Here is a 27,351-nt window from a genome sequence, read left to right on the forward strand (position 1 = left end):
CAAACTGAAGCAAATCTTCCCATAGGCTAGGTATTTCTTTTATTAATTAAGAATGAATATGAATCATTTACACTTCCCTGAGTCAATTGACTTTGAAATCGGAATGGCTGTCTTGGCTGGAGAATATGTAAGTGGGCTTGCACTTCTTAATCTACTGGAATAGAGATGGTATTGGCACCATTGGGTAGCTGAGCCAATCTTTCAGGTAGGCCCCAGCAGCAGTGAACGCTTCACGAAATAAGAAAAGGGGAGAAAAAGGCAAAAATGAAATAGCATTCATGTTTACAATCACTTCTTACCTTATAATACTCTGAACACTTCTTAAGAATAAAATGACTCCAGAGATGAGCAGCCATGCAGAAATCAAACTTTTATATTATTCTGTATTTGCCTCCATGTTTAGTTTCTGCTAAAATGGACTCAATAGCTCCCTCTAGACAATGCAGACTAAACAGCTCAAACACTTCAAGCCATCACTGTGTACCACTTACTGATTGAAAGGGACAATTTTTTGTTTGCTAGTGCAGACCTTTAAAGTTTCTCAAACATATTCAGCCATTAGACTTGCAATAAGCACCTAACTACTTCGAAAAAACCACTGACGCTGCTCAAAAATAACATACAGCTGAAAAGTAGCAGTAATCAAAGATCAGTGACCAGGGTCACTGCATTAAGGTGACTGAGTAAGTTCAATTCCTTTTTATTACTTTCGATTTCAGGATTTTTATTACTGTTTGTTTTTCTGTGATAACTGAAACCCAGTAGCCTGATTTATGATGTATCAAGGGCCGTGTTTACCACTGGAATCTCAGTTGCTCTGAGCACTGATAGTGAACTTGTGTATTTCACTGTCCGACATGTCCATTCAGGATCAAAATACTGCACCTGGCAGAATCCAAATTGTACCATTTCTGCTCAAAATGCACGATCATTAGTGACTGACATGCAATGTTAGTATTATTAAGCATTAATGCTGGTTAAAATTAACTGCTGTTTTGAAGATTTGATCCCATGGGGTAGATCTTGGGCCAAATTTTACTTGCACTTGCGCATAGACTTTCCGTGGGGTTTTGCACAGCAGGTTGCTGTCAGCGGGATAGCCTAATGGCGCAGCGCCCTCTACAGGGCATCTGGGACCTGTGTGAACAGGGACAGCAACAAATGTATCTTTTTAACCAATCAGATTGAAGAATCGTTAATAAGCAGTGCAGAGTCTGAACCAGGAAGTGTCCATTAGATTAGTGAATTCATTGTTAAATCAGGTACAGAAAGCGAAATAAAGAGAGGGAAAGAAAGACTGGATTAAGAGAGAGAAGTAAAAGAGACAGAAAGGAACAGTAACAAAAAAAGTTATAATTTAAATTATTTGTTTAAAAATCTCCAAAAATAGTTAAAATCTGAAGGATTGAGACTCCACACATGTGTTAAGTTAATTTTCAGTGCCAGAGAGGTTGTTTGGCAGTAATTAACACTTACCACACCGTTAAAAGGGTACTTGGACTGGAATGACCTGACTTATTTTCTGTGATGAGTTTAGTCCGTATCTACGACGTCATTAGAGGAACGTCACGATGGGGACCCAGACGGTGAGATGCTGCTTTCATGCAGTTTATGGAGGAGTGGCGCACCGCGGACAGCAACTTCTGGATTTTCACCTTTAGCTGCGCATGTGCGCTCACAGGAACTTGCTGTCCGATTTGCGCATAAATAACATTGAGCACAGATAGCCTCACTGTTCTTTTCACAGCAAAATCCGGCCCTCTGACTTTGTGTGGAAGTGTAAAACAGGTGACAGTGAATCGGCAGTCTATTTCACATTTCTCCTGATCTTTGTTTCCTAATAAAGTAAAAATAAATGAACACTATTTCACTTTAAAACCCTTCTCTTAAGTTTACCAAAGTGGGAGCGGGGTGGCTGGTAGTTATGACATTATACGTGGGTAACCTGCATATCCCTCGTGGTGCTGGGGCCCCGAGCCCTCATGTTCCTGTTTATTTTATCGCTTATGCGCCCCACCCTGCATTCCTTCTCCAAACATGATTCTCCCCGGGCAGGATCTTAATAGGATGCATTCTGCAATGATTGGGATTAATGGCAGATGTCCCTACCCACAGTGCACGGCATGCTAGAATACGCCCTATCCATTTTAGAGGTGTGCAGGTGCAGAAGATGCTCTTTGTATATCAGTTGGTGACTTTAGTAACTCATTCTAAATTTTTCTGTATGGGGGCAAAGTGCTGTGTGTTGATTTCATATTAACATTTCTTGCTATCAAAATTCGAATTTGCAGGAGGCAATTTGTAACCTGGAAACTGTGGAGAAGATTTCTTCTGAGAGTTTAAACTAGCTTCTAGAAGTGGTCAATGATACTAAAAATGCTAATTTCCCTGCATTCTGCTGGAGATAGGCTCTTCCTCACCCCCGCTGCCCCCCTGTAACTGGACGAGATGGGTTGTAGCTACAAACACAGCCAGGATCACTCTCGAGGGTAACATGATCCTATACACATTGGCTGCCTTAACCTGTTTGAGTCGCAATTTACATATAAAGAAAGACTACAATTTGGCTTTGGTTTTACTTGCCAAATGAGTTGAAAGAGTGGAAATAGATCAACCGTCTGCCACCCAGTTATCAATGATTCAGACACAGTTTTATTGATTTTGGAAAGTTGTTTTATTTCAAAAGCAAAAACTCCTGTTTATGAAAGATAGGGCAAATAAATATTTAATGCAGATTGCAGGTTGGAATCCAGAAATGCTAGTAATAGAGCTGTCAGATAGTTCCATGGGAAATTGTTTTAACAGGTATGTTTTTCAATTAACTCGACTGTTTAGACACAAGCCTTCAGACATTTAATGCTTCGTTGGCAATATTAGCATATTTTACAGGTTATTTTGAAGGGTTCTAGTTTCAAACCATTTTGCAGCTGAGGTATCAGAGTGAAGCTACAAAATGAACACCGTAGATCATAGCATCATAGAAACTTATGGCACAGAAGGAGGCCATTCGGCCCATCGTGCCTGTGCTGGCTCTTTGAAAGAGCAGCTGTGCTTAGTCCCACATCCCCCTGCTTTTTGTTTGTAATCCTCTAAATTCCGCATCCTCAAATCCCTGTCCAACTCCCTTTTAAAATTATTTATGGAATCAGCTTCCACCTCCTCTTCAGGTAGGGTTTTCCAGATCCCAACCACTCTCTGAGTGGTGTAAAAGGGAATATTTTCATCGCATGTCCTTGGTGCCCAAGGCCCCATCAGCACAGGGCCCGCTGAAGAATCCTGAGCCGAGCAGGCCCGGCTGTTGCTCTGCCCATCCACAACCAGTTTTGACAAGGGGAGCTTAAACAGGTGTTACCACCCTCATTTACATATATAAGGGGCCTAACACCTGTTTCAGGTGGCCACCAGGGATGCCTGAAAAATGGGACTGATCACGCATGCAGATAGCTGTGCTATTGCTAAATTGGTCATTGTTGCGCAGTTTTACACCTGGAAAATGGGTGCAATGCATAGCAATTTCTACCCCTTGATTTACAGTGAGTTTGCAAAATATTTTTCTCTTTTTGCTTATACCATTTAACTTTTGATTGTTCACATCTATGCTTGATTGTCAGATTGACTACAAAACCCTGTGACAATTTGACTCAGTAAACAAGGCTATAGATGGGGGAGATCTTTCCTAACCAATCTCCTTGATTTCTTTGAAGAAGTGATAAACCAGTCAACCATGGTAAACACAATGGCCGGGATTTTCCGAGGGGTTAGCAGGCGGGATTGGTGTCGGGTTGGGTGGGAAAGTGTTTTTTTTCCCCAGCGGGTCGGGACCCTGCTGAGAACCCGCCGCCACGCACCTTTACCAAATGTCCGGTCTGTGAGCGCTGAGCAGACACGACGTGCATGGATGGTGGAGCCAATTTAAATGATTAGTGGCTTGTTTATAGCCACTTAACAATAGTTTTAAACTGACCTTTAGAATTTGACAGCTCGCCCACGGGTTTCACGCTGTTGCTAGACCACATCTGTGAAGCTGAGGCGGGAGGTCAGTGGCCATTGAGTCAGTTGATGAGTTTTCCACTTTAAATGTCAAGTAAAAGCTCCCACCTTACAGAGATATCTTCCCTCAGCCACAAGCTATTCCTCACTGCATTTCCACAATAGATTCACCATACTGCAAATCTTTACACAAGTCACCATCCAGTCTGACCTCATTACCTCTCTCACCATTGACAGATCGCTTCTGTCATCTCTACTTCACCTCCCATCTGTTCCATCAGCATGGGTGCCCTTTATACTCCCGCACATTGGTTCTCAGAATCCCACCATGATCAGCCCCAACTCCTGCAGCACCAGGCACACCAGCAGCACCAACAACAACACCAACCTTCTCCGCAGTCAACTGATGCTGCACAGGACAGAGGGCATCAGCACCCGACCACACTGCTGCCTGGGAGGCCAGGGAAGGCCTCACCATGACCAGATTTACTTAACTTTATGCTGTACACCCTGGCTGCCACATGATGCGCCAGGTTGACACCACCCCACACCAACACCAGAAAGCATCCCTACAATGCCCAAGCCATTCCTTTCACACTCCTCACCATTGCGGGGGGTACCGTTATGTCTCACTATTCACTGCAACTCACTAAGCCACTTCCAAAGGTGCACACAAATCTGTCCAAGAACGCAAAGTGTTGAAAATAGAGGTTTCAATGTTTGACACCACATTAACAGAAACTTTACATGAACATTGCATAAAACACACAAGTGCCTACCCTTGTGTGTTGTTAGTTGGTATGATTGGACTAGGATGAGGGTGAGTGTGAGGGGTGGCTAGTGAGATGGGGATTTGATAATATAGAGAGAGAGGGATAGGTGGATGTGCAAGGTAAGTTGGTGTGAGTAAGGATGTGCAGGAGTAGGGTAGGGAAGGCAGAGTGATGGGGATGTGATGAGTTGCACAGCAGGATGAGGTTGAGTGTGGCTTTGTGCTAACGTTTCCTGATCTACTGAGATCATTGAAAGGTTTGCGGCACTGCACCCAGGTCCTCCTGACCATATCCCTGCTTGTGCCCTCCTCTGCAATCTGCAACCAGGCTGTGTTGATCTCCTAGGGAGGTCTTCTCTGCCCATGGGAAGGGTAGAGAACCTCCCTGCATGCTGTGACTTATGGAGGGAGTCACGGGAGAGCCTGCGTGCAGCCGTGCACCTCTGTGCCATGCTTGTCAGTGTTTGCAGCACCTCAATGTTGTAGAACGCTGAAAGCACAACTGTCAAAATAAATCTGGACATGGTCCCTTTAAGGAAACCAGCTGATGATGTGTCATCAAATGACTTCATCAGACCCGCTTCCTCTAATTGGCTGGGAAACACGCTGTGGGGGCTTAACAAGCCCCATCAAGGGAAATTCATTTTGGACAGCGGGATGGAGCCAGCAGCAGGGTCGGGCCCCGCCACCGACGTCGCTCGTCACACACCCGCCGAGGTGAAGTTCCACACAAAAGTTACAAATTAAGCTTGAAGTTGCAGGGGAATTGGGCAAAGCGTGCATATGGATAAGATATTTGGCTGAATTTCTAAATTGATGAAAACCACAGTGAACAAAAGGTTGTACCGCATCTGAGCCGTTACAGCCTGTCATCTGGTCATTAACTGGCCTTTGGAGCTGGTGAAAGCCTTAATTTCATGGTCCAGCAAAGAAGTGGTTCTTTTAATGGCGAGCGTAATGTTGAACTGATAATACTTTACATTTCCGGAACACTCGATAGTATACGGCCTCGAGGCCTTTTATGGCATATTGGTGAACTGCTGATCTGCCTACCTGTGGTGAATTATTGAGCAAAATTCCTTAGCTAGGGTGGATTTTTTTTCTCACAATCCTATTGCACGTCACTGACACAATGTGATGTCTATCCATTGTAAACAAAAATTTTAGCAGACACTTTTTAAAAAAGACCATGACTGAGTTATAAACTGCTATTGAAATGTCTTAAAGTGCTTGAATTACTCTGTGAGTGCAGAGACTATGGCCTAGAAATTGGGTTCTGGTCTTGCCAGGGCTGTAGCGCCAGAAAGTTTGCGCCAGCGGTAATGCGGCAGCGCCCGACGAAAATTCGCGTGCGCCGGGCCCAGACGGCGGCGGGCGCTAAAACCCTCCTTTAGCGCCTCAAAACGGGCGTGAACTTGGGTTTCCCGGCGCTAATCCCCCGCTGCGGCACCCGATGCGGTGCGGCAGGCGGGGGAACTGCAGGCCTCCTCCTCCTGTTAAGGAGGAGCTGCCTGCAGCCGACAACTGTCCGGCGGATTGACCCGAGATCTGAGCCCGGCACCTCGGGGAAGTGCCGGGCTCGCATGAGACACTGATCAGGGCCGCGGGGGGGGAATGCAGGAGTCCGGGAAGGGAGGTGCGGGCAGGCGGCCGCCGGGAACGTGGCCGGCCGCCGCTCCACCTTTATGCGCCGGCGCACACTGGGGGAAGACTCTGTTGCCAGAGTCTTAGTTGCGCCTGCCACGGGCGAGGCGGGCGCAACTGAATTTCGGCTTGGGGCCGGGTTACCACGGCAACCGGGACGCTGCGCACACCGATGACGTCATCGGTGCCGGCGCAGCGCTACCGGTCTACTGCCGCGGAAGGGCCCCAGGCAATTTAGGAACCGGCGCCAATTGCAGCGCTAGGCCCTCTAGCGCCGCAAAATCGGTGCTAAGGGCAGTGAATTTCTAGGCCTATAGCTTTGTAGGAAAACACAGCTCCCTTTCTGTGCCAGCAGCATTCTACCAGGAATGAAGTGAATGACCAGCTGATCTTTCAATAGGAGATTAATTGAAGCCTGAACAAACATTTTCTAAACCAGGAATAAAAAATCAATATTTTAAAGGGGCATCACCTTCACAAAATGTGACTGGCAAATTTCTAACTTGTGATCCAGTGACATAAATCCAGTGGGAATGCAACATCACATCACTGTGACATTATTGAGAGGAACACAATACACAACTCTGCTTTCTCCAAAAACATTTTTTTAAAGAATTTGCCAAATACTTTTTTTTAATAAAAACATTTGTTTTAGATCAGTAACTCTAAAGGTGATAAAATTAAAAAGTCTCCAAAACCTGCAACAACTAGAAGGTGGAGGCAAGGATCAGCTTTCAGATGGTTCAAACATTTGATGAATCATAGAATCATAGAATGGTTACAGCACAGAAGGAGGCCATTCGGCCTGTTGAGCCCGTGCCGGCTCTCTGCAAGGGCACTTCAGTGAGTCCCACTCCCCTGCCCTTTCCCCGTAGCCCTGCAAATTTTTCCCCTCAGGTACTTATCCAATTCCCTTTTGAAAGCCACGATTGAGTCTGCCTCCACCACCCTTTCAGTCAGTGCATTCCAGATCCTAACCCCATGCTGCATAAAAATGTTTTTCCTCATGTTGCCTTTGGTTCTTTTGCCAATCACCTTGAATCTGTGTCCTCTGGTTCTCGACCCTTCTGCCAATGGGAACAGTTTCTCTCTATCTACTCTTTCTAGACCCCTCATGATTTTGAACACCTCTATCAAATTTCCTCTCAACCTTCTCTGCTCCAAGGAGAACAACCCCAGCTTCTCTAGCCTATCCACGTAACTGAAGTCCCTCATCCCTGGAACCATTCTTGTAAATCTTTTCTGCACCCTCTCTAAGGCCTTCACATCCTTCCTGAAGTGCGGTGCCCAGAATTGGACACAATATTCCAGCTGAGGTCGAACCAGTGTTTGGCCCCAATGTTCACTTTTTCATTTGTTTTCTCCGCAAGGTAAATAATGTAAATGAACAGGATGTTTGACCCTTCAAGGGCTAAAATCAACGTGACATTCTCTTGGTATAAGATATTTCCTCTTCCCTCCATACAACATATTTTTCTTCTGTTGACATTGGTTGCAACTGTGCAGCTCTCCACTGCAAGATAAAGACAAGCTCCAGACACTCCAGCAGACGGATCATGCTTGTTATCTCGATAGCTAGGAGAATTCTGGCATCAAGCCCTAGCAAGCCTCAAGCACGTTGCTCTCGAAGACCATCTTCAGGGAAACTTCTTAGACTAATATGCACCCTTTCAACGAGCATTACTGTCTAAAACTGACTGCTGTAAGAGAGCTGTCATTTTGGCAGAGCAGTGCCTAACTACACCTGAGATTAGACCTCCTCTCCTCCCATTCAGATGCTTCTCTCAAAGAAGACAAACCTTTCACTCATCTCTGGTGTAGTAGTCATTCTTCAAATGAAGAGATCCTCCTCACATTATTTCCTGCTTCCCCCTCCCCCCCACCCCCGAAAGATTCTTGCCTGTGGAGTTCTTGGTTGTGTAGATATGATGGAGTGATAATCAGAACATATTGCAATCATATTTAGCAGGATTCTAAACCAAAGCAATTGCTCCCAGATCATCGAAACAAAATTCACTTTGTTAACCTTCGCATCTATTCTCCTTTCTTTTGACATATGCCATATGTGACTGGCCACTTCACAATCTGGACTATCGACATTAATTAAATAGAATCTGGGTAAGCATATGCTGTAATGGCCGCAGTGCTCAGTCCTAGGACTGTGGTGTATAAAATAAAGCTGCCATCGGAAAATAATTTTCTTGTAAAACTTGACAACTTGTGTAAACACTATTTAATAATCTGTCCGTGCTCAGTGAGAGATATTGCACACAGCTACACAGTTTTTCATTCTGCAGAATCAAACCCTCCTCCAGTTTTTTTTAATGATCTGCAGTTTTTCCTGTCAGTCAATTTATGAAATGCCTCTACTGTAAATATTGAGCAGAGATGTCGATCTAAATCATTTTCATTTACACAAGTCATCCCACAACATCTGTCCGTTACACGCGGTGCCTGAAAGGAGGGCCTTCCATGGCCAACTCTGTGCATCTCCTTGTAGGTAGCTTCAGGATGATTGGCGGTGGCTTGGGAGCAGTAATTACCCCTCCGTCGCGGATCGTGCATTCCACTGAGTTGAACTGATAAACAGGAAGGGGAGTGATTACCTGCGTGAGGTAAAAAAACAATTAATGAGCTGGGAGGTTGCTTGAGGTGAGGTTTTGTGCCAACTGCAGGCACGTCTCTCATTACAAATTTAGTGTTTAGGATTAACTGGATTAAAGATTTTGTAGCCACACACCGAAAGTGGCATTAGCTTCCTAAACCTTTACTTAATTACTGCTTAAATTTAGACGTGGCTCCAATGGGATTTCATGAGGTGGCTAAAACGTGTTTAGGTCATCTGGCACCATTTGCTGTGCGCTAACACTTTGGAGAGAAGGACGACATGGAACTATTTCACAGTTGAAGAATTTTTAGATTTGTTACTATAATTTTGTTCTAAAATGTCTTTGTGTTTTATTTCCTAGTTTTTAATATTTACTCGTAGCATGTCGTTAATTGAATGTTGCTCCAAATTGGCTCATCAGAAGGCACTAATCCCTGGCACAGGCTCTTGTAACCTAATTTCGATATCAAAGCAGTCCAGTACACATTCTGAAGAGGGCCTGTGATTAAACTACTTACCAAAGAATATAATTACAGAGGAATTAACAGTTCCTGCTCTGTTCCTCAATTGAATCAGCTCACAAATATAATTCGGTGACGTTAGCTTTAAGCCCAGACCTTATCTTCAGTTTTTTCAGATTTAATGTGATGCTAGGCGATCTTGTAAGCCATATTGTTCCCTTGTGTTTTTTTCCTCATTTTTTTTCTTTGATGCCTTGTCACCATGGAAGCTCCTCCAGTTATGGGGACAGACAGAAGAGGCTGTGTCATAGATTGTGCCATTATTGCCGCGTGACATAAGAATGAGCAGCAGGAATATCCTGCTCCGCCATCCAATAAGATCATGGCTGATCTTCCACCTCAACTCCACTTTCCCGTCCAATCCTCATATCCCTTGAATTCCCTCGAGTCCAAAAAGACATCTGCAAATGTTATTCCATTTACCATATCAAGGTTGTGTCCCTTGTAGTTGAGTATTTTTGTTTGTGGTTTCCCGCCAGCAGCTGTTTTGCGGGAAGTTCCAAGAACCAGGAGGCCTCCCATGAGCAGGTGAAGGAGGGAATCCGAGGGCAGGGAAAAGGGGCAACTGAAAGTGGAAGGAATATGATTCAACCAGTAACTAATAGTAACGCACTGAAATTGTACTGATATCTAAAAATAGGACTGTTAACATTCAGATTCCCCTCATAACAGTAAAACAACTCACTGATACATCTATTACTACTAGTTACATATAGACTAACATCCCAATATCCTACCTGTAACTAGTAGTAACCCTATAACCCGCTGATATTCACCCAGTAACTACAGCGAGAATTCCCCTGCACTGCACAAGGCGCAGTCAGGCTTCCCAGTCAGTGCCATTTTCAACAGGTGTAAAGTCCCCAGGTTTCACTTACCTGTTTACTGGCTGCTCCTGTCTTGGTGCCAGTCCCACTCACCACACTGTTGCTGCTGATGCTCCCAGCTCTGCAGGAAATCCCCCCTGACCTTCAGTCCTCTGTCTCCCTCTCCCCCGACCCCAAGTGCCATTCTAACTTGTCACGCTGCTGCTGCTCTGGGCTCTGCACAAATTGCTGGATCCTATGTCCACCCCATTTCCCAATCTCCCTCTAACCCGCCGGAGTCCTGGCCCCTCTTCCCCAGTTCTTACCACTGAACCCCCATCCCCCTACTCCCATTCCCCAGTGTCCCTCTCCCACTCGCTCCAGCCCCAATCTCCCCTCGACTCCTGCACACATCAGTCTCCCTCTCTTCCCCAACCCTATCCAAGCCCCAATCTCCTGACCCCCAGTCTCTCTCGTTCTCTCCCCCGAACCTCAATCCACCAGTTTCCCTCTTCCCCCTGACACCAGACTCTTTTTTCCCCTCTCTCAACCCCCATACCGCTGTCACCCACACCCCCACAAGCCCCTGTGGGTCTGATAGAGGAGATGAATCCAATGAGAGCTGGGGTTAGAAACAACAAATTGTTGGGTAGGAGCGGGGTGGAGTGGAGGCAGTGGTTTGGGTTTTCAGGTGGTTAACTGGAAGTATCTGCGACAGTTGAGCTAATAGCCTCAATTTTGGAGATGAGGAAGTTGTTCTTGCATTTGGCTGAGATGAGCATAAAGGAGCTAAGGGAGTGAAGTCAGTGGAGGTGGTTTGTGTTGGAGAAGAGGAGCTTGGGTTTTTTGTGTCCTACAAGATGATCTGGAGTAGTAAGAGGATTTTGCTGCTGAGAGGAAGAAGAGATATTGCTGAGGTAGTTAAAGCAGATCTGGCGATACATGGTCAGGCTGGCTTTGCACCATGTACATTCAAGCTTGCAGCCCTTGACACCTCCAGTAGAAGGGGATCCTGTTCTATGTCATGAAGTGGAGTATATACAATATAAAGAGGGCCATGGGATTAATACAGTTGAGAAAAATTTGATAAAAGCTGTACTGTTATGGGCAGGCATAAAAAATGGTAATGGACCTCTTTGGGGAACATGCATTATGCAGATTGCAACGATTGCTTTGGGCCCATATGTTGCATCAGCCTGTTTTTTATTCAAGTCGCAATCTCTAATTACAATGAAAGGAAGAGATGAAAAAACACCAAATAAAATGGACTAGTGGGAAGAAATTACATTCCAAATGAAAGAGAGTCCTGCATGAAAGACTAAAAGCAGTGTGAATTTTAAATAAAACCTGGATGTGGAAGGGAAATTGGCTGAAAGAAAGGTAGCAGTGGGGAATTGTTAGGGGAAGGATGGATGGATGGATGGGTGGGTGGTGCTGGGGGCGGGGAGAGAGTACAGAGTGGTGTGCCCGAGGGATTGATGCTGGGACTCTGAAAGTTTCTGAACTGCATAACTGACTTGCATTCAGAAACCCAAAGTAAATTAACAACATTTGCAGAAACTAAGGAAGCAACCTGTAATACTTACAAACAGTGTAGATAAAATCGATAAATGAGACAAATAATGGCAGATCTTGAGAGTGTCAAAGTTTGGGTCTTGGGGTTGCTGTGGAGTGGGAGCGTGAGGATGCAGGGTAATTCAGGGCCCGGGAGCATGCAGTAGTTTCTGGGACTTGTAGTTTGATTGCCTGTTTATGTTGCATGAACTTGGCTAAGTGACAGGAAACTGAGAGTAGTGGAGAACGGTTGTTTTTCGGACTGGAGGAAGGTATACAGTGGTATACCCCAGTGGTCGGTTCTAGGACCACTGCTTTTCTTGATATACATTAATGACTTGGACTTGGGTGTACAGGGCACGATTTCAAAATTTGCAGATGACACAAAACTTTGAAGTATAGTGTGATCAGTGAAGAGGATAGTGATAGACTTCAAGAAGACATGAGACAGGCTGGTGAAATGGGCGGACATGTGGCAGATGAAATTTAACACAGAAAAGTGTGAAGTGATACATTTTGGTAGGAAGAACGAGGAGAGGCAATATAAATTAAAGGGTACAATCCTAAAGTGGGTGCATGAACAGAGAGACTTGGGGGTATATGTGCACCAATCATTGAAGGTGGCAGGGCAGGTTGAGAAAGTGGTCAAAAAAGCGGTTAAAAAAGCATACGGGATCCTGGGCTTCATAAATAGAGGCATTGGGGTCGTTTTTCCCGAAGCTGTCGGGAAGAAGGCGGGACTACAACTTTCGGGTTTTAGTCCCGCCTACATCGACGTCCGGCCAATCCGTACAATTTTCCCTTGATTGACCTTGTTGAGCCCGCCCAGCGGGCTCAGCAGACCAATTAAGGGCCACCCGGCAACAGGTGACGTCACAGACTGCAATTTCATCTGTCAAGCGTTCTTGACAGATGAAATATCAGTGTTTCACAGCTGTTGCAAGCTGTGAAACACTGACAGTCTGAGTTCTGACATGAGTCCTTCTGCACAGACTCAGTTAGAACTCACATCGGCACTCAAAGCTGAAGGCTGTCACTTTTCACAGATCGCAGCCGTTCAGCTTTAAGTGCCGGCTGAGTGATGGGCTCCCGACGGCTACAGGAAGAAAGGCTGTGACGGTAAGTACAGGTAAGTAAAAGTTCTTTACACACTTTAGACACACCAAACACACTTACCTTTGCAAGACTCATGCACCCATCACTCATCTGAGCGCCGACATCGCGACCCCTCCAACTCCTTCAACCCGACGGCCCGCCTGCTCTAACCTGGCGTGGTTTGGAGCCGTCGGGAAACCCACACGAAACCCCACAAAATAGGGATTAGGCTAAAAACTGTCTGTTAACTACCTGTTAACAGGCAGTTAATTGGCACTAATCCCTTCCCGCCTGGGGTCGGCGGGTCCCAGTGCGGGGCAGGTACCCGCTGCCTCTGAAAGTTGTGTGGAGCGGGGTTTTCGGCGGGATGGTGTCGGGACCCCCGAAGTCGGGATTTCCCCCCCCCCCCACACGCCTGAAACCCCGCCTGACGGCTCCACGAAAATCGACCCCATAGAGTACAAAAGCAAGGAAGTTATGATGAACCTTTATAAAACACTGGTTTGACCTCAGCTGAAGTATTGTGTCCAATTCTGGGCACCGCACTTTAGGAAGGATGTGAAGGCCTTAGAGAGGGTGCAGAAAAGATTTTCAAGAATGGTTCCAGGGATGAGGGACTTCAGTTACGTGAATAGACTGGAGAAGCTGGGGTTGTTCTTCTTAGAGCAGAGAAGGTTGAGAGGAGATTTGATAGAGGTGTTCAAAATCATGAGGGGTCTAGAGTAGGCAGAGAGAAACTGTTCCCATTGGTGGAAGGGTCAAGAACCAGAGGACACAGATTTAAGGTGATTGGCAGAAGAACGAAAGGCGACATGAGGAGTGATTGGGATCTGGAATTCACTCCCTGAAAGGGTGGTGGAGGCAGATTCAATTGTGGCTTACAAAAGGGAATTGGATAAGTACCTGAAGGAAAAAGATTTGCAGGGCTACGGGGAAACGGCAGGGGAGTGGGACTAGCTGAAGTGCTCTTGCAGAGAGCCGGCACGGGATCGACAGGCCGAATGGCCTCCTTCTGTGTTGTAAACATTCTAGAATTCTATAACCTCACAGTAGAATGTGCTTTTTATATATGCATTGTGATCGTGGCTGATCCCCATGGTGACTGATGGGAGTTAGTGTGGAGTTTCTTAGCTCAGAACATTGGGTCACAGCAGGGAGGGTGTATTCAAGGTCAGGGAAGTTTATGCGGGTCACAGCAGGATGTATCTAGCCATACAGGAAAGGGGAGGGAATTTGGCACTAATCGAAGATGGGGAATGGGTACTGTAATGATCAGTAACATGTCATTCTAGAATGGTACACTAGGTGGCGCTGTATGTTTAAGTAGTGGGCTACCCACAAGGCAGTAGTCAAGATGGATGCTGTGCACTAGTCCACATGGCTGAATAAATGACTAGCTCAATCTAGCTGTTCATAATGAAAACGTCTATTTATTTATGAACATAACATGGTACCAGGATTGGTAATATCTGCTGAATATTGTGAAACGCGACATGGAGAATTTGAATCCACCGGAGGGTTTGAAACTCAGGGGGAATGTCGACTGCAATTGGCGGACTTTCAAAAAACAATTCGAACTCTACATTGCCGCCATCGGGTTCAGTATGATGCCAGACGCAAGGAAAATAGCATTACTGCTCACGGTTGCAGGCCTGCAGGTGATAGAGGTATTTAATACGTTTGTATTTGATCAAGAGGAGGACAGAGAAAAAATGGACGATGTGCTAAAGAAGTTTGATACACATTGTTCTCCCAAAAAGAACGAGACCTATGAGAGGTACGTGTTCCGTTCACGGACACAACAGCAAAATGAGACTTTTGATAGCTTTGTGACCGATCAGAAACTGAAAGCACAGACATGTAATTTCTCTGAACTGAAATCATCCATGATTCGTGACCAGATTGTGTTTGGTATTCATGATAAAAAAGTCAGGGAACGTTTGTTGAGAGAAACCGAACTAACATTGGAGGATGCTGTGAAAATATGCCATGCCAGTGAGCTAGATCGGCAGCACACAAAGACTTTCAGTGAAATTAATAATGATGCGACTGTAGTGAATGACAGTGCTAATGTCGGTGCTGTGTCCTACAAGGGGAAGAAACGTAGGCAGAACAGAAATGCAAAGCAATCGGAGGATGGAACTTTTAATTGTAAACAATGCCCAGCGTTTGGAAAACTGTGCACAAAATGTAATGGAAAGAATCACTTTGCCAAACAATGCTTTTCAAAAGTAAAAACAAAGAAAGGGCAACAAGTCAATGTGATTGAGGACACTGATTTAAGTGAGACATTTTTTGTAGGAATGGTGTCGTGACAATATAGAAAAGGATACAGAAAATGTGCAGCCCTCAGGAATGGACAATGCTAAACATAAAGTTAATGCAGTAAAAGAGGACAAATGGATGATGCCACTGCAGGTAAATGGAGCATTAGTTACATTGAAACTAGACACTGGGGCAAAAGCAAACTTAATCAGTATGAGTGACATTAAAAATATGAAAGAAAAGCCCAAAATACAGAAAAAGTCAGTACTACTGAAGAACTGTAATGGACAGAAAATAGATAGCTTAGGTGTATGCAGACTTAAAGTGACAGTCAAAGACAAAGTGCATCATCTCATGTTTTCTGTTGTGGCTGAAGGACTTGATTCACTACTAGGTGACAAAGCTTGTGAGGACTTAGAACTGGTCAAGAGAGTCTACCGTATAAACTGTGCCATAAGCAGACCAGATGAATCAGTGGATTCTGTAGTGAGTAATTTCCAGGATGTGTTCAAAGGATTTGGAGTTCTACCATTCACTTACAAGATCCAGCTAAAGGAGGATGCTCAGCCAGTGGTACATGCTCCACGGAGAGTTCCAGCACCCCTGCGTGACCGGCTCAAGAAAGAACTGGACAGAATGACCACACTAGGAGTCATCAGGAAAGTCGAAGAGCCAACAGACTGGGTTAACTCCATGGTATGTGTAAAGAAAAAGAACAATGATCTAAGAGTATGCATGGATCCAAAGGACTTAAATGCAAACATAAAACGTGAACACTACCAGATTCCCAAGCGAGAAGAAATCACCAGTGAAATGTCAGGTGCCAGATACTTCACAAAGCTCGATGCCTCACAAGGATTTTGGCAACTAAAACTGGATGAAGAGAGCACCAAATACAGTACCTTCAACACACCGTTTGGCAGGTATTGTTTCCTCAGAATGCCTTTCGGGATAATATCTGCATCTGAAATCTTTCATAGAGCGATGGAATACATAATTGAAGGTCTGGAAGGAGTTCGGGTCTATGTTGATGACATCATCATCTGGGGCTCCACACTGAAAGAACACAATGAGAGACTGACTAAAGTGCTACAGAGCATACGCCAGAATGGACTGAAGCTCAACAAAGCCAAGTGTCAGTTTGGCGTCCAGGAAGTAACTTTCCTAGGAGATAATCTATCTGGTAAAGGAATAGAGCCAGATATGGAAAAAGTAAACGCCATACTCAACATGCCCCAACCCACTGACAAAAAAAGGAGTGCTACGCATCATGGGGATGATAAACTTCATTGGATAGTTCATTCCTAACTTGTCAGCCAAGACAGCCTGTCTGCGAGACCTGCTACATAAAACAAATGAGTTCGCATGGACAGAAAGACATGAACAAGAGTGGATGAAACTCAAAACAGTGCTGACAACCACACCTGTACTCACCTTCTTTGACCCAACAAAGAGAATCAAAGTGTCAACGGATGCATCAAAAGATGGCCTAGGCGCGGTCTTGCTACAAGCAGAGGGTGAAGATTGGAAGCCTGTTGCCTATGCCTCCAGGTCTATGACTGATTCTGAGTGTCGATACGCCCAGATTGAAAAGGAATGTCTAGGCTTAGTAGTTGGACTAGAAAAGTTCCATGGCTACATATATGGACTTCCCACCTTCACAGTTGAGACAGACCACTGCCCACTGGTTGCCATCATAAAAAAAAAAATCTGAATGAGAAGTATCCAAGGATTCAACGACTCATGATGAAGCTGCAAAGATATGACTTTGAACTGACCTACACACCAGGCAAGCACATAGTGTTAGCAGATGCAGTATCCCGAGCACCCACAATGAGTCATGTGAGCTCTACTGAGGAAGACGTGGATGTTCATGTGAGTATGGTCACTGCTGCGCTGCCCGTGTCAGACACAAAATCAAAGCAAATAGCAGAAGAAACAGTGAAAGATACAGTGTTACAAACAGTAATAGAGAACATTCGTCATGGTTGGCCAAAATGTTCCTGTCCAAAGTACTATCACATCAGGTCAGAGTTGAGTGTCGCAAGTGGACTATTACTAAAACAGAACAGAATAGTCATTCCACAGGCTCTACGTCGAGACATGCTCGAAAGGATTCATGAGGGACACCTCGGAATTGAAAAATGCAAAAGGAGAGCAAGAGACACTATTTATTGGCCTGGCATAAATAAGGACATTGAGAACATGATAGGCAAATGTCAGACATGTCAGAAACACCAAAACAAACAAGCAAAGGAACCAATGATAGTAGCTGACTTACCAACAGCACCATGGCAAAAGGTTGGTATGGACCTTTTTCATTTGAATGGTAAAGACTATCTAATAGTGATTGACTACTATTCTAACTATCCTGAGATGGTGCTGCTCTCAAGCACATCAGCAAGCAGTGTCATAATGCATGTCAAATCCTTCTTCGTCAGACATGGAATTCCCAGGTTTGCCGTTAGCGACAATGGTCCGTGCTTCAACTGTAAGGAGTGGCAACAGTTTGCAGCACATTATGACTTTCAACACATCACATCCAGTCCTCTGTATGCTCAGTCGAATGGTAAGGCAGAGAAAGGTGTTCAAGTTCTCAAACAGCTACTGAAGAAAGCAACAGAAAGCAAGTCTGATCCTTATCTCACCCTGCTGAGCTACCAAGCCTCCCCTTTAGACTGTGGTTCTTCACCTGCTGAACTCCTAATGGGTCGCAAGTTGCGCACCACGCTACCCTGCTGTGCAAAAGAAAAGCAGAGTAAGGAACTGAGACAGAGACTTCAACTGTTAAAGCTGAAACAGAAATCACACTATGACAAGTCATCCAAAACTCTGAAACCATTGACAAGGGATGATGTTGTCAGGATTGAGGATCCAGATGCATGGAACAGGAAAGCTACAGTTCTTGAGGAAGTAGGACCAAGGTCATACACTGTTAGAACTGAGGAAGGACAGATTCTCAGGAGGAACCGCCGTTCCCTCCTGAAAACACAAGAAACTATCCAAGAGCAAATTGATGATAATGCCGCAACTGAATCTTGTGACTCACCACCAGAACAATCTAACACAAACACACATACAGGCTCTCATGCAAACACATCAGACTTACCTGTGCTGAGAAGATCCACACGTGAAGTAAAAAAGCCTTATAGACTTAATCTTTGAGTACAAAGAAAACTATAAAGTGTTACTGATATCATCTTTATCATTTTTCTTGAAAGTTGATTGATATTGATTTTGTTTAACCTCAAAGAAAGGAGGATGTAATGATCAGTAACATGTCATTCTAGAATGGTACACTAGGTGGAGCTGTATGTTTAAGTAGTGGGCTACCCACAAGGCAGTAGTCAAGATGGATGCTGTGCACTAGTCCACATGGCTGAATAAATGACTAGCTGAATCTAGCTGTTCATAATGAAAACGTCGATTTATTTATGAATATAACAGGTACGTTTTTGTGATTTCTCAACTGTTGAATGTTTTTGTATGCTTATTGTTGGAAATGCTATTTTTAGGGGAGCTAACATGGTAACTGGATCTCCATTTCCCTCCCTTGCTGCAATATGATTGGGTAGAATTTGTTTTGGTAGTCAATCCTGACTGACTACCCCCATCTGAGGTTGGCAATCTTTTATCTTTTGGCTGGTTATTATTGTCACCCCCTCATTTCCCTATGGATGGTGACAGCTCTGCTATAAGTGGTGTGGGCTTGTTTTCCAGTTACTCCATGGGAACAATGGGACCGCGACCATATGTACATAAATAAACCAAAACCAGCGAAGTTACAAAACTGGGCACTGCGACTCTCGCAATATAAAGCCAGTGGTCCACATCACAAATCACAGCAGTACACTGTAGCAAAATATTAAAATGGAAATCGCTGTGGAGTTTGCCTCAATTATATGAACCAGCTGTTTATTCCAAAACCCTGGCAATTCTAGCTGTGCGATGACAGGAACGCTCAATGAAGCCGGTTAATGCAGTCACACCAGACACAAGTTTGAGTGACGTCAACTGAAAATAGTGCATGAGATGTGGAAGACTGCTACTGCAGATTAGATCAGCTTGATGAATAAACCTGGTGAAAATGGGCAGCCTTTCAGCCACATAAGCAGTCCACAGCCCTGTTTGTAGACTAAACCTTGGACACTTTGCATGAGTCACTGCCTACTAGGATTCATCTTTCTTCTGATAATGAGTGCTGCTGACCTAGTTTATGCTAGAATTCATGACCGGTATTTGATCAGTATGGATTATTATTCGTGCATGTGCACTTCGATTTAAATTATCGTATGATGTGCACATTGTGCAGACATGTTAGTATAGGTTCTGTTACTGCAAAATCTTCAAAACGTCTGGTTCCAGTGGTACCTTCATTTTAACTGGACTAATAAAACATTGATTTATTTTATGAACTTCTGACAAAAGGACTAATTTCTTAGATGACAAGCTTGTTATAGTGTGATCTGATACATCACCATTGCACACTTGTAGTATGGAATATTAACAGGAAATTCTCAGCCGGTCTGACGAAGGGTCATCGACCTGAAACGTTAACCCTGTTTCTCTCTCCACAGATGCTGCCTGACCTGCTGAGTATTTTCAGCATTTTATTTCAGATTTCCAGCATCTGCAGTATGTTGCCTTTGCACTTGTAGTATGTAGCCTGGGTGTGGTTTATGCTGGCTGTGAAACTCAGGTGTATTGTCTACACTCAGGTTCTGATGCCTTAAAAACCTACGGGTTTGATTGGTGCAATCCTTTACTGTTCATTTGCCCAGCGTGCAATATGTGTATCAATGGAGGAACTTTCTAGCCAAGCCTTAGGGGGTGACATTTTTGTGCTGATTTGAGCATGGTTTATACTGGTGACATAATAGGCTGTATATAAAAGGGAAAAAAAGATTTGCATTTATATAGCGCCATTCACGACCTCAGGTCATGCCAAAATGCTTTACAGACATTGCAGTACTTTTGAAATGTAGTCACTGTTGTAATGTTGAAACGCAACATCCAATTTGTGCACAACAAGATCCCACAAACAGCAATGTGATAACGACCAGATAATTTGTTTTTCTAGTGATGCTGGTCGAGGGATAAATATTGGCCAGGACACCTCCCCTGCTCTTCACTGAATAGTTGTTGAATCGGTAAAAATCGAAGATTGCCATCAAACAATAACAAAATTTGACAGGCACAGTAAATTAATGGGTCTGATAATATATTGTATATTGCATGTCATAAAACCCCTACTGTTACAAAACATGCCCGTATGTTAAATGCACGTATGTACGTGGGTGTTAGCCATGGCTCAGTCGGTAGCACTCTTGCCTCCGAGTCAGGAGGTTGTGGCTTCAAGTCCCACTCCAGAGACTTAAGCACAAAATCGAGGTTGACACTCCAGTGCAGTGATGAGGGAGTGCTGCACTGTCGGATCATGGCATCTTTTACGTCCACGCGAGAGGACAGACGTTTAATGTCTCATCTGAAAGGCAGCACCTCCAACAGTGTAGCACTCCCTTACCATTCTTAATGTTGAGCACACACAGTACTGTAAGATGGTGTGCAAATTGTACTGGTGGAGGTCAATATTCGGCAGTGCTGAATAAAGCTTTTGAAATGTGACCTCTGGTTTTCTTCAAATAGTTTTGAAAAACAAGCAATTAAATCTGGAAGCGGGTAAGAAACATTGGAACACTGAATGACGTGGAAAATTGTGCACACTGCATATGCTCAGACTGCAGAATCTGCCTTCAGCTAACATTGTCACAGTGCACAAAAACCACAAATATCCAATCCAAACAGGCTTTTGGGAAAAGCTGAACACTTCAATTAAAACTTTAGTGAAGCTAGTAACAGACATTTCAGCAGATAGATTTAATCATGTTATTGTGAAATGTGACTTTTTTGATATTTTGTTTCAAATCTTATTTTGGTCATTAGAAATTTAAGTTACGAGAAGCAATGGCAGACAGAAGTTTTTTCAAATAACGTTTTGAGTTACTTGGTTGGTTCACTTTTTTTTTTCCTTTTTTGAATTGTTCTTTATTGGTAGATTCACCTGACTGGTCATTCAGGATTGGTTGTGTCCATAAGCCTATAGAAATGTCTTATTTCCAGTTTTCTACCCAATTCCCTTGCTTTCGATCTGTGCGTTCCCTGCCTCTCCTGTTGTGATTCATTCCTGTTTTACTTTGAGTCAAATGACAATGTGCCCAAATGTTGACATATAAAGCATGACCGAAAAATCATGACCAAGGATAGTCTGGCTACAGTGTACAGGAAGTGCGCCATATGGAAGACTTTGAATATTGTAGATAGATATAAAATGTATTCTTTAGGGCATGGGCACTATTAAGATGGCACTGCAGTGATTCCACATCACTGTATATAGTCATACTTGTAATTGTATTGACCCTGGGTCCCTATTTTCAGGAATGTAATTATTTTATTACTGTCGTGATTACTTCAAGAAGGGTGCAAACTTTTTCTATACTAATTATCATTTTTTCTTTGTTTCATTAGGATAATGATGTGATATACTACAATGCAAAAGATGACCTTACGACTGTAAGTATGAGTCAAACCAGTGGGTTTGAATCACGTACTGTTCCTAAAGAAAAAAGAACACTTATTTTGTTAAAAATCAATTATATGCCTGAGCTTCCACAATCGATTGCACTTTTTTTTTAAAAAGAGGTGTGCTCGTCTTACCCTCCCCTTGAAAGAGGAAAACAATCTTTTATGTGTCCTGGTCAGTATGGTCTTTAGTTTAAGCAAGAACTGCAATTTCTAAATCAGCAGCAATAAGGCTGAATAGAAAAAAATCAAGATTGAAAATATGCTTTACTGTAATTATTGATGATCTTAACATTGATCATGCAAGGGTCTTGGAGTTAATAAACAATAAAGCATTTTACAGAGTGATGCAAATTCTTTTTGTAGAGCTCACATGAAGTTCTGAGGTTTTCTTATTGCCATAATTCTCTACCGTGCTTACTGTTTTCTTTATTTAGAGCCCCTAAAGAGGCTAGTATCAGTGACTCTGGGTGACATAGCTAGTTATCTCCTCTGGTGGAGTTGCTGCAGAATGTGCTGTGTATCTTGTGCTGTTCACCCTAAGTGTGACCGGAGATAATGCTGGAGGCGCTTACATGCCTGAGATTGTCCCAATACTTGATGGTCATCATTTATGTGGTGACTTGTATATAAACAAAAACTTAATAAGTTCCAGTACCACCCATTGGTGGGGGAATTTCCTGTGTATTTACGCTCAGAGACGCATGCAATTGGGCGTGAAGCAAATACCTACTCCCAAATTTCCTTGCTCGTTTATGCCCCTCTATTGATCCCAGTTCCCCGAACACATCTCAGCTCATTATAATGGCACTGTTCTTCCCCCCCAAGGATAAAGAACTGTACACATGAATATCCTGCTATTATACTGGTTCAAAACAGGTGTAAGATTAAGCTCAGAATTTTATGCTCAGCAGAGAACAGCCATTTTTCTACTGTTCTATTGCTTTTTGAGCAATTTTTTAAAAATGTATTGTCACGAAGACTTGCACTGTCTTTTCTATTTCTTCAGTGTATTTTTATGGCAACAGTATAAGTCAGATTAAAAATTGAATAATGTCCACAATTGCATGTTCTTAAACATGCCGTGGCCAATGTGCATGAATTTCAAACTTTAATTTTCATACTTAAAAAAAAATTCATGGTGTGAATTCAGTGCTTTCCTCGGGCCTCGATTGTTATGTGGATTTCCGGTTGTTTATGTTCCGACCTACGCTAATTAAATTGGCAGGAAATTCGGGTGTAAATAGATGGCAACAAAATGGGTGTAATTTCGGGTGTAATTTCCTGATTTCGCCCCCCGCAGGAAATTCCATCCCGGAGAATAAATTCTGGTTGGTATATTGAGCACTGTTAAGGCAGAGAAGCAGTAAATGTCCCAAGCAGCCCTTAGTATATGACAACTATGTGACAAACACTTTGAGAACTGCATGTTTAAATTAAGTTATTTTCTTTAGTAACAGTGTTCATTATTACAGGTTTTAAAGCAAGACTACGGATTCAGGAGGTTCCAGGTTATGTGGATTTATTAGATCATCGATCTAGTGAATTTAGATTACAGTTAGATTTAGAACTCATAAAAGGTAGAACAGCCTACAGTTTTTTAATTTAATTCTGAAGTACTTCCCAGAATAATTTTGAAGGAGCTGCATTCCTTTCTTTGTGGAATTTTATTTTTTTTAACTTCCCACCCGCTCCCGATTTTCCCTCCTGCAGATCCGGAGGGGCTGTCTCTTGCTTGGGGTATGGTTCCATGGGTACCACAAGCCTTCCATCGCATCACCCTAGTGCCCATTCTTCATGTGTGAGCCTTGTGGTGAGTTTTGGCAAGCTACTTGACTGCTAATGGCACCACATCAGAGCTCCAAACCTGTCTGGTAGAGTGGCTTGACGTAGTGGTTAAGCCCAGGATCTCTACCTGCACCATGTGCTGCCTGGGTAATGGAGTCAGGCGGGACATCAGCAGGAACATTTCGAATTCTGGTGGCATAAAACACATTTGAGCACATTTTTTGTCTTTTTAATTGACACAATGTTCGGTGGTGGATCACAATGTTGTGTTACCAGCATTGCCAAATTAAGGAATGCAGGTCAGTTAACAAGAAGAAATAAATCCCACTCAAATTGAATCTTGTAAATGTTTGGTTTTTATTTTGCATAACTGGGAACCCATTCTAACATTATTGGAGGGTTTTAAAATGCGACCAAGGCAATGATTAAAGAGCATTGGAGACCATTCCTTTCCGTATATCTTTTGAATGAGGACTGTTTTGGGGAGGAAACTTAGAATTAACTGAAAAAGAAAAACTGTCAGGTCTTGCAGCTTTAAGGAAAAACAACTGTGCAGATATAGTTGTTTTTTGTGATTTGAACTACTTGGCTGCAACTTTGTATTAACTGTTTATTTATGTCAATTTCAACGGTTAAATACAAAAAACTTTTATTTTACCAACATGTTTGTGCTTTTATCATTTCTGAAAATATTCCCTTATAAGGATTGACTTTTTTTTTATCAGCAGACCAATCTGCAACTTTGGCACTTTAAAAGATGCTCCAATCCTGACATGGAATGTGTAGGTAGATTCTCTGCGGGATTACTGCAATATTTGGCTTCCAGCTCTAGAAGCTGTACTCCAACAATGTAAAATCTCCAGCTGCTGAAGGGCAGACATCAGCAACAACCTTTTACTTAAGTTCGACCTCATTGAGATATGGTGTTTTCAAAATCACAGCTTCCCTTCCTGACTACTGCATCTGTGGAGGCCGATTGAAGTCGGTGTATAAAAAGTTGCGCAAACTCTGCAATTGCTATTTCCCGTTCGAAAGTGCGGGAGAGAAAGATCTAGGGATGAACTGCAGCTTTGGGCGAACTCCCAAACAGCTTTTTGTGTCGACCAGCACTTTTATGGAGCTCCCACATTGCAACGAGCAGCAACATTGAACATCGCGACCCGGAATTTGTGGTGGGGATGGCGGCGAACTGGCAGTGTTCACCCATCATTCCGCCTTTGAAACTGACCGCGACTTCGGGATGTGGCGCAGCCGCCTGTCAAGCTGCGCTGTGACCCCCGCCCCCACACACACAGCCAGCAATCTCTGTAATCAACCAAATCATTGAAACGGACGAAAACTTTGGCTTTTTCCGCAGTAATTACGCCGTTAAATTCCCCACTGAAAGTTAGACCCAAAGGGATTAGCTGTAACTGGGGTTTTAACAGCATATTGACTGCTAAACAAAGGGTGCGGGCCTGGAAAATTAATTTTAATTTTGTGCAGTGTGAAATTTGTCCATTTGAATAAAAATTAACATTTTCAAGGAACTTTTCAAAAAATAATTTAATTTTTTTTTTAGAGATTTATCCATCTTTATTTCAGGTTTGCCTTTTCCCCATGCGAGAGCCCCAGTCTTCCTTTTGCTCTACTATTTTAAAAAGTTAGAATTTTAAGGGCTTACTCACTTCCTTGTTTGCTGTCTGTAAGAATTCTGCCTTTTGATTAGCTCCTGAGACAGAAACATAGAAGATAGGAGCAGGAGTAGGCCATTCGGCCCCTCGAGCCATTTAATGGGATCATGCCTGATCATCCAAGTTCAGTACCCTGTCCCTGCTTTCTCCCCATATCCCTTGATCCCTTTAGCCTTAAGAAATATATCTAACTCCTTCTTGAATATATTTAATGAATTGGCCTCAACTTCCTTCTGTGGTAGAGAATTCCACAGGTTCACCACTCTCTGGGTGAAGAAATTCCTCCTCATCTCTGTCCTAAATGGCTTACCCCTTATCCTTAGACTGTGACCCCTGGTTCTGGACTCCCCAACCATCGGGAACATCCTTTCTGCATCTAGTCTGTCTAGTCCTGTTAGAATTTTATAAGTTTCAATGAGATCCCCTCTCATTCTTCTAAACTCCAGCGAATATAAGCCCAATCGACTCAATCTCTCCTCATACATCATTCCTGCCACCCCAGGTATCAGTCTGGTGAATCTTCGCTGCACTCCCTCCATGGCAAGAACATCCTTCCTCAGATAAGGCGACCAAAACTGCACACAATACTCAAGGTGTGATCTCACCAAGGCCCTGTACAACTGCAGCAAGCCATCCTTGCTCTTGTACTTGAATCCTCTCGCTACCATTTGCCTTCTTAACCGCCTACTGCACCTGCATGCTTACCTTCAGCGACTGGTGCACAAGGACACCCAGGTCTCGTTGCACTTCCCCTTCTCCCAATCTATTGCCGTTCAGATAATAATCTGCCTTCCTGTTTTTGCCACCAAAGTGGATAACCTCACATTTATCCACATTATACTGCATCTGCCATGCATCTGCCCAATCACCCAATCTGACCAAATCATACTGGAGTTTCTCTGCATCCTCCTCACAGCACACACACCCACCCAGCTTTGTGTCATCTGCAAACTTGGAGATATTACATCTAGTTCCCTCGTCTAGATCATTAATATATATTGTGAATAGCTGGGGTCCTAGCACTGATCCCTGCGGTACCCCACTAGTCACTGCCTGCCACTTGGAAAAAGAGCCGTTTATTCCAACTCTTTGCTTCCTGTCTGCCAACCAGTTCTCTATCCAAGTCAGTACCTTACCCCCAATCCCATGTGCTTTAACTTTGCATGCTAATCTCTTATGTGGGACCTTATTGAAAGCCTTCTGAAAGTCCAAATACACCACATCCACTGGTTCTCCCTTATCTATTCTACCAGTTACATCCTCAAAAAGCTTACTCTCATACTCTATTTTCCCCCTTTTAATTAATCCTTTTGTCCTCCTTTGCTGAATCCTAAACTGCTCCCAATCAGGTTTGCTGCTTTTTCTGGCCAATTTATATGTCCTCTCCTTGGATCTTATGCTATCCCTAATTTCCCTTGTTAGCCACGGTTGCACCACCTTTTTTGTTTTATTTTTATGCCAGACAGGGATGAACAAATACTGTAGTTCATCCATGCGATCTTTAAATATTTGCCATTGCCTATCCACCGTCAACCCTTTAAGTAACGTTCCCCAATCCATCCAAGCCAACTCGCGCCTCATAGCATCGTAGTTTCCTTTATTTAAATTCAGGACTCTAATCTCTGAGTCAACTACTTCACTCTCCATCTTAATGAATTCTATCATATTATGATTGCTCATCCCCAAGGGGCCTCGCACAACAAGATTGCTAATCAATCCTTTCTCATTACATAATACCCAGTCTAAGATGGCCTGATCTCTAGTTGGTTCCTCGACATATTGGTCCAGGAAACCATCCCGTATACACTCTAGGAATTCCTCCTCCACAGTATTGTTACTAATTTGGTTAGTCCAATCTATATGTAGATTAAAGTCACCCATGATGACTGCTGTGCCCTTATTGCACGCATCTCTAATTTCCCGTTTAATGCCATCCCCAACCTCAGCATTACTGTTTGAGGGTCTGTATACAATTCCCACTAATGTTTTCTGCCCCTTGGTATTTCTCAGTTCTACCCATACAGATTCCACATCATCAGAGCCAATATCCTTCCTT

At 43.5% G+C, this 27,351-nt stretch overlaps 1 protein-coding gene across 7 annotated transcripts in view; it reads left to right on the forward strand.

Moving 5' to 3' along the window:
- The window catches only part of LOC147105722 (voltage-dependent calcium channel subunit alpha-2/delta-1-like), an 856,467-nt gene that overhangs the window by 361,531 nt on the left and 467,585 nt on the right, over window positions 1-27,351 (forward strand). For 4 of the 7 annotated variants that reach the window (XM_086010354.1, XM_086010358.1, XM_086010357.1 and 1 more), the window contains exon 5: window positions 21,781-21,825. In XM_086010354.1, coding sequence (XP_085866480.1) covers window positions 21,781-21,825 — 45 coding nt within the window. Of the gene's footprint in view, window positions 1-21,780; window positions 21,826-23,309; window positions 23,346-27,351 lie in introns of all 7 variants that reach the window. The other 3 variants (XM_086010352.1, XM_086010353.1, XM_086010355.1) reach the window with 1 other exon arrangement.

Source organism: Somniosus microcephalus, chromosome 17, assembly GCF_052327205.1.
Source record: "Somniosus microcephalus isolate GS21.2 chromosome 17, FLI_Smic_1.0, whole genome shotgun sequence".
Lineage (NCBI taxonomy): Eukaryota > Metazoa > Chordata > Chondrichthyes > Squaliformes > Somniosidae > Somniosus > Somniosus microcephalus.